At 46.6% G+C, this 10347-nt stretch overlaps 1 protein-coding gene across 1 annotated transcript; it reads left to right on the top strand.

Annotated features, from left to right (window-relative positions):
* The first annotated feature begins 2537 nt into the window (after nt 1-2537).
* CD8A (CD8 subunit alpha) lies at nt 2538-10010 on the top strand. Its single transcript, XM_010312781.2, has 6 exons — nt 2538-2595; nt 3177-3545; nt 4149-4238; nt 4726-4842; nt 6440-6470; nt 8929-10010. Exons 1-6 carry the CDS (start codon nt 2550-2552, stop codon nt 8981-8983), a joined length of 708 nt encoding a protein of 235 aa, XP_010311083.2. The 5' UTR covers nt 2538-2549; the 3' UTR covers nt 8984-10010.
* Nucleotides 10011-10347: the final 337 nt, after the last annotated feature.

Raw genomic sequence — 10347 nt, 5'->3', positions numbered from 1 at the left:
GACATGAGCGCACACGGAAGGGGTGGTTTCATCTGATCGCACGCAGACATGTCCATCGGAGCTATGGAGCTACGCTTCCCTGCTGCCCTCTCCGGCCAATGAAGGGCATCCACGCTGAAAAGCGAAGCAGGACAGCCCACTTACAGCTATATCTCTCCCCTGACAATAAGCTTTTGTCTTGCCTTAAAAGGATATATTCATTAGCAGTTTATTGCAGGCAGCAGAAAGGAATAGCTCCCCCTGACGCCACATCCTGTGACTCCCCAAAGTCACCCTTGTCCAGAGCAAGGGACAAGCGTCAGAAGAGACAGGGGCTGGTGGTGTCTTTCTTGTAGTGGTGAGTCACAAAGTGCTTCAGCAAACAAAAGTACAGAGAGGAAAAGGAGACCTCTGGATGGTGACACGGAGCCTGGGGTCTGAATGTGACACGTGAAATGGTGGCCTTGCATGGAAACCAGCTCAAGCTGTGAGCTACGAGGACCAAGATCAAGGACACCTCTACATCCAGCAGATGAACCTCTGGGCTTCAGTTTGGCACCCAGAACTCATTCAGAATAAAATTTACTGTTAATCAGAGACAAGAATGAAGTAAGATGTCCCTACTAAGAAAGGCAATAGCCCCTCCTGGATGATCCTTTAATCATATAGGTTCTCCCAGCACATCCATCAGCACATCTATGAGGACATGTACTGCATGCTGTAGGGAAGCATCCACACTCTACAATAGGCTGAGAACCCTGTTCTGACAAACATTTGATCCATTCTCATTTCCCAGCATGTTCACTTCATTTTGAACCATACTGAAAAATGGGAATCAGGAATTTTCCTACTTTGGTCTCGAGAGCGTTGTGCTTTTTAAAATGCCTTTGAAATTTCATTTCCTGACACTGAGTTGTGATAGTGATGGAAGTGGGGGGACACTCACACAACAATCCTGATGGATGGCAGGAACCAGCTCACTACAGCATCTCAGAAAACATGAGACTCAACTCTAGTCTTCTACAAGGCAGGCCCATGGTTTCAGTTCCTTGCCTACATTCCTCCATCAGCCTGTGAAAAGAAGTGCTTCTGAAGAGCAGCTTATCCCATTATAAAGGGAGGATGAATTCTACTTAGGATAAGGAGAATAAACTGCCCATTGAAACCAGAAGGAGCCTACATAAGTAACATCACTTACGTATCTCATCTGGAGACGCCTGGAGAACCTTGGAAGCACCTCAAGCCTGATGGTCACATTTGCTTGATGGGATTTTGAGATCCAGATCCTTGTAACGTTGTTTAATTGACAAAACCTAGTTTCTCTTTCTTCTGCCAAAATCTGCTCTATTTCAGGCAGATGTGACAAGTTTCACAGTCTCATGAAAGTATGAATTTCAAACATCTCAGCAGGCCTAAGAGCAGCTTTCCTCACTCACCAACATACTTTGATGTTTAATGAAATAAACCCAGTTCCTAAATCATTTTCCATAACTCATCTCTAAGTAGCAGCCACAATAGCAATGGCATCAAAGTCAGCAGCACCTGGTTTCTGGCATTCCCGGGAAAAGGAGGCTTTCTTTGCAGAGGAGTAATAGAAAAACACCTTGCACAGAAAAATTATCAACAGGAAATCTAGGAAGTGCCAAGCAAAGAAATAAATAATACACCAGCCTACCATCTCACAGTCTGGTGAAACTGTTGCTGTTGTATGTGCAAAGCTCCAGGAAGCATCACCTATACCCACGTGGAAGTGGTCACCTGGAGGCAACAGCAAGGGGCCTCTCTGCTGAAGCATGAAAAAGTTTTTTTGGCAGGGCAGAAACCCCTGTGGTTACAGAAGAAAACCACAGATGTTAAAAAAAAATTAAAAAATGCATACCCCTGGGGCACAGAGCTTTCTTAGTGGCTTTCAGATCACAGACCACCTGCCTTGCACAAAGCAGCTTTTGCAGAGCAATTGCAAAGAAGAATTGCAAAGAGAACAATTGAACACCTGAAGAACTCAGCTGCATGTCAGCAACACATGTGCTTGGAGATAAATAGTACATATGGATATATGCTATGAAACACCCATGTCTTGCTTGCTAGGCAATAAAATACAGCATGCTCTATCATCTGCATGAGACCCGTTGAATGTGCACAAGCGAATGCAGTGGAATTCCTGCCAAGAAATGCAACCTGGGGCCTGCGGCCAAAGCACGGGGCTGGTCTGTGACCTCTGCAGAGCTGGAGCTGCTGTGAACCCCCAGACAGCTGGGAGACAGCAGGCTGCGGGGCTGATCCTACCTCAAGCACGAGCATCATCAGTCTGAATCTCTAGGGAAGTCATCGAGGGAAAATCCTTGAGGTGCCGTTAAGAATTAATAACAATAAATGAGCCAAAATTCTGGAAAAGAACTGAATTTCTTCAGAAATAATTTCTTTCCCCTCCCCTTCATTTTGCTGCAGATGTCGAACATCATCTCTTTACCCAAGAGGGTCCTGATGACATCACATCCGTTCCAAAGAGCGACACAGCCTCCTAAGTCAAGTGAGAAAGATCACCTCTGTTTGGTTGCACCGTCCCCAAGATGGCCAGGTCTCCTGCACTGCTCCTGCTGCTCATTCTGGGATTCTGTGAGTATGGACACCGGGCTGTGCATCGCCTTCACCAGGATGGGCAAGTAAACCCCCTCCATGGACTCCAAGGAATTGGGCTAAATAGTTAAAGGGAAAATAAAAAGCAAACCAAAAAGGCTGACTTTGAGGTTTGCTCCATAATTGTGAAGGTAAAGGAGGCATCACCTCAGCCAGCGTAGGGAAGCCAGAGGGGTGGCTGCTGCGTCGTACACACCGGGATGGGAGCCCAGTCAGAGAAGTGGTTCTGGAGGGGAGAGGGAAGCGGGGAAAAAAAGGGGATTTAGCAGTCAGTGTTTTTAAGGAGTCACTTCAGAGAAGCTGGGAAGGGGTACCATCCCTGAGAAGGCAGCTGAAAGGCTTTTCTGGAGGGCAGCACCCATCCTTAAAGCCCGGGTGGCTGATGGCTGAGCACCCTCCACACACTATCCAAGCAAGGACTGGAATAAAACCTCCAAGTCATTCAGAGAGCACGGTCATCCTTTGCATTTGACCTTGCACCGCATAGACAGGGAATGAGGTTTGCCCGGAGGGGACGTGACTCTTCCCAAGCAGTTCCCACGAGGATTTCTCTCCCGCAGGCTGCCCTGGGATCCAGGGCCAGAAGTACGATATGAAGGTTGGGTTTCGTGACAAAGGCATCAAGCACCCCCAGATGGGACAGCGGCTGGAGCTGGAGTGTACGTCTGCCAAGGAGGACAGTGGCGTTTCGTGGCTCCACCTGGACAAGCATGGGACCCTTCACTTCATCGTCTTCATTTCCTCCCTGCCCCGGACCGTCTTCAGTGGGAACAAGGAGACATCCACGCACTTCGAGGCATCAAAACACGGCAACTCCTACCGGCTGGTAGTGAAGTCTTTTACACCGCGGGACGAGGGGAAATACTTCTGCCTCATGAACAGTAACCAAATGCTGTACTTCAGCCCTGGCCAGCCTGTCTTCTTCCCAGGTCAGCAACACCTCCACTCAACCTTACTTAGCTCTGCCAAAATGCCCAGCACCCCCTGCCCATGCCTTTTTTAATTAGTCACCTCTCCCACAAACCCTGTTTCCCTGCTTGCTTGCCCAAGGCATCTTGTGACCAATGCACCCGTCCTCCAATGCACCCGTCCCTGCTTGCCAATTCTTCTCGTGGTGTCACCCCTGCCTAAAGGCAAAGGTAAATGGGCATCACCTCCTCACCCCCACTTCTCTATCCCATTCATGGCTCTGAAGGGATGAGACTACAGTGAAGTCCACCACGTCCACCACCACCCCCTCCATCCTCACCTCACATAGGTCCCAAAAGTCTTACCAACCTCAGAATACTCAGGCTTTCTGATGGTGGTGGCAGAATGCAAGAAATAAGGAGCCTGCAGCTCCTTATTGGGTCTTGGGAAGACCCTCCTCAGGGGACACACTCTCCAAAATGGGCTCTATGAAGTCCCCCCCAGACCTGAGCCCTACAGTGGGCACAGAAGCAGCCGTGCCCTGGCAGGGGTGGGAGAGCAGAAGGGCAGGAGAGCACTATTTTATTTCCCTATATGCTGTATTTATCCATTTTCACTTACAGTCACCACCACAGTGGCATCCAGCACACCAGCACACACCACCCAGCATGGCATCACCCAAAAGGACCCCTGTCTGAAGACCCGGGATACAGGTATCCCAGCTGCAGGGACGGAGAGGGGAAGAGCTGGGCTCTGGCCCACAGCTACCAGGGGGACGGTGCAGGCATTTCGGGATGGGGGAGAAGGAAAAATCCTTAGAGCTTTATCAGAGCTGGATACTTGGGTACATGCAGCGGGGAGGGTTAAACCCCAACGTTCCATCCCACTTGAGAGAGGCTAAGGACGATTTAAAAAGCACGAGCACATCTCCTGGTTGGGCACAGCGGGAAGAGGTGGAGGGAGGGTAGAGCCTTGGGGGCTGGGGCTGGTTTTAGCCTTGTCAGGGGACACGAGAAAACTTTTGGCTACGTGTCCCTCCTCAAGTCCCCAGGAAAACAGCCAGAGCGGCAGCACTAACAAAGGCCCACGCTGCACTTGTGGACATCTCTGGTGAGCCAGGAGAAGCCAAGCAGGTCCCTCGGGTCCACCAGAGCTGGCTGTAACACCAGCCGTGAGCGCCTTTCCTCTTTATTCCTGCAGAGACCAACAAGGAGGAAAAGCTGAATTTCTTCTGTGATATCATCATCTGGGTTCCCTTGGCAGGCGCCTGCTTCCTGCTCCTGCTCGCCTTGGCAGTCACCATCATCGTGTGTCAACGTAAGACTCACCCATAACCCCCCCATAGATATTCCTCTAACCCGAAACTGCAGCCCTGTCCTGCAGGGGAAGGGATTTTCTAGCTACCCCCTTTACGTAGCTATCAGATAACCAGGACACCACCAACTCAAGAGAAGGACCACTGTTTAAAAAAAAAAAAAAATAAATCCGTGTCCATATTCTCCTCATCAGTAGGCTTAGCCTGAGAAATAATTATCAATTTCTACACTACAAGGAAGAAAACCAGGTTATAAATAGAGAAAATTTACTCTATCCAACTGTATTGGCTTTACTGTCCTTAAATTGGTGTATCAGGGATAAAAGAACCAGACTCTGAACCACTGTGACAAAATAGGGTAAAACATGCTCCAGTGCCGGGCTTGCAAATTCAAATGCTGAGAGTCCCATTAGCAGCTTGAGCTGTAAGCAAACGAGCAGCTTAATTACACAGGTTCAGAGACTGCTACGGTTAAAACAGTAATGCAAAATCTCTGGGTAGGCAAAAGTATTTTGGTGAAATTTCATGTTTGAAATGCCTTTAAACTACCCTGAGCAAGCAGTTAGTGCAAATGTATTTAAATCAATTAAATGCTCGCTGAAATCAGTTGAACTTTCCTTTGGGGAGTGCCCCGATAGCCACAGAAGTTACACTGCTTTCATTCATCTGGCTCAGCTCATTTCCCTGGAACACCAAAGTATTTTGCCGCTGAATTAACCCAACTAAATCCTCACTGACCTCACAGCCTGAGATGAATTTACCAACTGATCCAGTTGAAAAAAAAAGTACAATTTTTCCACATCCTTCAGCCCCAAAAAATACTAATCACCACGGTCTGCAGGGATAGGAAGAAATAGGTGAAAAAACACTGATGAGCCACAGCCAAAAATCATTTTTGAGGGAAATAGCTGATGATGCAACAGAGCTCCCGGCCTTGGTCCAAATTCCCTCTGAAGTCACCAGGAGCCAAGAGCCCCTCCGTGTGCACCAGGACGCCCTGGTGACCCGCAACGCCGTTAACCTACAAATGCCACTCAGTGATTTATTTCTGCCTTCTAACACTGATGAGTCACATCAGGGAAAAGCCATTAGCTGGAATTAATTTTTGCAGCAGGCAGCCCCAACCCTCAAGGACAGGTTTTTACCTTGTGCTAAAATTAACGCCTCGACATTGTATTGCACCGAATGCGTAACGACTTAGATGCTAAAATGGGGAAGGAGTATCATTCAGCGTGGTTGCGTGCTGCATGGCATCATCGCCACTCATCTGTTGTGGAAATTAATTGCTGCCGGTGGACTTTCAGCAACATGCCTAAGTTGCTGGAGACTAAAAAAAAAAAAAAAAAAAACCACCCAAAACCTCACTGTCAGTGTTCCCAGGCTGACCCTGCTACTCACATGAAAATTTACTTAATGAAAATACCGAAGTGGACTGCTGGGGAAATGGCTTTCCTCAAAAATAAGCTTGATTTATCCGCTGTTAGTCTTAAGGCAAGCAAGCTGCTAGGGAATGCCAGCCCTTCCTTCCCTCTGCAGCGTTTCTTTACTGAGCTGTGACTTCGTATCTTTGAACTGAAACGTTTTCTTTTTTTGTTTTAGAAACCAGAAGACGAAGGTGCAGATGTAAAAGGTTAGTAAGGGACAGGTGTTTTTTCTCTTAGTGACATTTTTCTCTTAAACTTGGCAGCATCTCACCCTCAAGCGATAAAGCAGGCAGGTGCCAAAAAAGCAACCTAAAAATTCTTCATCTAATATACAGTGGATAGGAGGGGACGGTGTAATGAAATAAGGGCAAGAAAGACATATAAGATTCTCTTCTCCTGTGTTTGTGTTGGTTGTTTGGGTTGTTTTGTTGGTTGGGTTTGTTGTTTTGGGGGTTTTTTGGGGGGCTGGGTGTATTTTTTTTAATATGAAGTAATTCAAATGACTGAGCACTGACATTGCAATAGATACTGAACAGGAAGACAGAAGGTGGTTTTGGCAGCCTAAAAACTCAGTGCTCGTAACTAACACCACACTTGAGTGCTCCCACTGCACTACTCCAACTCGAGCCCGGGGTGACAGCCTTTCATTCCTTCCCCTCCCCAACCTGTTCCTCCGATGTCATCACTGGACCTTGGGGTTGTGCCCATGGGCTAGATCCAAGTTAGTGCATCCCGAATCCCCTTCTGCACAGTTTCCGATCAACATCACCGTGGCTTTATGCTTCCGTTTCCCAAACAGGAGGTAACTACTAGTAGCAGAGAGGCTGATGCAGCCTTAGATGATCATACCCGTTTTCCGAGGCAGACAGGAATCCTTTTTTCTGCTTTCCCCTCCTGCCTCCCCAACCCACCCATCATCCCGAGTCACCAGGAAAACACTATCAGAATAAGAATTGCAATTTGCTGGTTTGGAAGAAGAAACCCTTTTGTTTGCGAGTAACGCGCGTTTTGCTTCTGCAAATCGACCTTCCTGCGGCTGGTTTCGTCACCTCGCCTGCTCTGCAGAAAACCACTTGTGCAGTTTTGCGAGCTTTGTGCTCAGCGTGCAGCCCAGGGCTCGGGGCCAGAGAGGGCTCCGGGAGGGAAATCCCCGCTACTGCTCCGGCCAGGCCAGCGCCAGGCTGGCACTTGGAAAAGCTGGGTTGCAAGAAAGTTTGGAACAGTATTGTCACACCTCTGGAGCCTTATTCTTTGCAAATCAAGCATCTTTTGAATCAGATAAATTAATAATCCTTCTTATATATCCATGGGTTTCATGGTAAAGTTAATAGATTTTTAGTTGCCCAAATTAACACACTCAGAAACGATGACTAGGAAACGCCTCCCTTCCCCTACATTAACAGGAAAAGGATCCCTTTTTTTTTTTTTTTTAAAAGGCAGAACTCATCAGAAATCATTGCCTGAATAATAAAACAGTGTTTAAAGGAAGAGGCACGGAGTGGCAATGCCTTCTGCCCTTGGGGTGCAATCTTCCTACGTACATATCAGAATACAGCTGCACCCACAGACCTGCATTTTCTTTTACCTGTCTGAAAAAGGGAACAGCTTGTCATTTTTACGATGGATATTTATTACATCTAGCACTCTTCTGATCCTCCCCTTGCTTTCCAGGGGCTAAATGATAACTAAGAGCTCTTCTTGCAGCCTTGTTTAGGACGATGCTTGCATTCTTCGCTTATCTCAATTCCTGTTGCCAGCCCTGTGCAAAGATGTTCTGTCCCCAAGGGAAAAAACACGCCACAGAGCTCTTCAGTTTTGCTCCGACTGAGCGATTGGGTTACAAGTGCCTTAGGAAATCATCTCATCAAGGACAGCTCTCCTTCGGCAGCGCTAACATGACAGAATTCTGGTTTAAGCAATTGTAGCATATTTAAGCTTTTATTTAGAGAGGAAATTCCTGCTGCTCTGAGCTGTTCCCGCTTATTGAAATGAAGCTCTGTGGAAGTTAACAGTGCAATTCCCTCAATCAAAGAGCGCCTCAGGACCCAGCCTGGGATTCCTGCTGGCAGCTGAAGGATTCATTTTGCACCACAAATTAATCTTCAGTGAAAATGGGTGTCAAATCTCCAACTCATTATATTAACATAAAACTAACAGTTGCTGGAGACCAGTAATTTCTATCATTTTGGGAACACGCTGGTAGTCTGGAAAGCCTCCTTGTAAACTCCTCTGCAAGAAACTGGTTTGCAACAAGAAAAAAAATCTTTATGAACTGATAACAGCTTTCCCAACTCCAAAAAAGCCCTAAGCTTTTCTTCCCATTTCAGCTCCCAGCATTTCTGAGTGTGGAGAAAGGCTTGATGAGAGGACAGATGTGTGCAGAAGTCAGAGGCAAATTGAAAAAAAAAAACCCACAATTTTTTTTTTTTAGCGTAATGATTGATCAGCAGTGTATCTTAAATAAGTCTTGCTACTGGCTGTCACCAGTTGAATGCTGGCAGATCCCTCACCAGCAGGAAGGGGATTTAGGGAGAACACTTTGCAGCCTGTTCTTCAAGGTCCCTGGCTGCAGACCGAGGCTAAATGAGCTGATCAGCAGCCATACATTAATTGCCTTCTTGTTCCTTTTACACCACAGTAAATACAAACCTTTTCTCTCTCTAGACCTGTGAATGGGAAGCCCAACGCGAAGCCTAGCATGCCCAGCCGACACGTATAAGCATCTGCGCCTTCTGGCTCGTCTTCTGGGAGCTGTCACTGCATAAGCCCATCACCTGTGTATCTATACTGCTACTACTTCTCACGCACGCTACCTTCACTAATTTGAAAAGACAAGATGGAGCAGACGCACGGACAGCAAGCTGGCACTTTGTCTGTGAACCACACGCTCAAGCACGGCTCCTTCCAAAACCTGAGTTTTTTCAAATTAATTCCCAAAGCCGAACGCCACCTCTATTCCCAGTGACAGAGCTCCGTGGCTCAGGCAAAAAAACCAGGTCAGTCCTGATGCTGACATGTATCAGTGATAAGCCGATGAGAAATAAGGATATTAGCCAGATCCTTCCTCAAGAGTGTGTAATAATTCTTTCTAAGATGCAGCTGAAACTTGAATTTGCTACAAGATTCCTTAGAAATACACACTCTCTCTTTGTGGTGCCACGCATCTCCTAGTTTTACTGTTTCATTTAATATAACACAGGGCTGCACTGAGAAGGTAAATATTGATTAGAGCGCCTTACTTTTTAAGGTTTTACAACCCTGTGGGGTAAGGTTTACTGTTTCCCCTCTTGCTATCCTTGTTCTGCTGCTAGCCCCACTTCCACTGATTTCAGCAGTTTTGCCTGAGCAAGGAAGGTGGGATTTTCTTTCTTTCTGGAAGAAATGGATGAGCGGTAAAAAACCAAAACCAAACCCGAACAAAAAACCCCACCGGTCTTTGTCACTCACTTTGGTTAAGCAGGACTTTTAGCACACCTTCTTGGGACACATTGATTGTCTACAATGAATTCTGGTTTTTTTGCTCTGTATTTGATGTAAATATTTCCTTACTACACTTCCAAATCAAGAACTGAGAAAAAAATAAAATGATGTTTCTGGTCAGACTCAATAACGTTTCCTTCTTTCTCCAGTTCCTAGCCTCAGAAAAGCTAAAACTGTTTGTGAAAAGAATAACTGAGGGTTCGAGAAAGTCTTGGGTAAGGGAAAAAGGCAACAATTTACATACCAGCCTGATCTCTCTAAAAGTATTTTCCCAGAGACTTACGAGATGGGCCCCGCAGCACCCCCCGGCATGGGGGAGTGTTATGAAGGTGGATGAGATAAAGACTCTGGAGGTACTCAGGTATTCTTGCCAAGGAGCTGATAAAAACCTGGGGAAAAAAAGAATGAGAGAAACTCTTTGCTAGTCTCCTCCTCTGCAAACAAGCTGGGAAGAAGAGAAATTCAGAAAGAAAGAAACAAAGATCTTCCTAACTCAGGTTTCTGTAACACTTAATAAACCCCCTACAATTAGGGACTAGCTAAGTGTATCTAGACAATAGCAGGCAAATACTGAATAACAACTACATGTATCTACACACACTG

This window comes from Balearica regulorum, chromosome 4 (genome assembly GCF_011004875.1).
Source record: "Balearica regulorum gibbericeps isolate bBalReg1 chromosome 4, bBalReg1.pri, whole genome shotgun sequence".
Taxonomy (NCBI): Eukaryota; Metazoa; Chordata; class Aves; order Gruiformes; family Gruidae; genus Balearica; species Balearica regulorum.
Note: the sequence above shows the minus strand (reverse complement) of the source record. Positions and strands in the feature narration are given on the sequence as shown.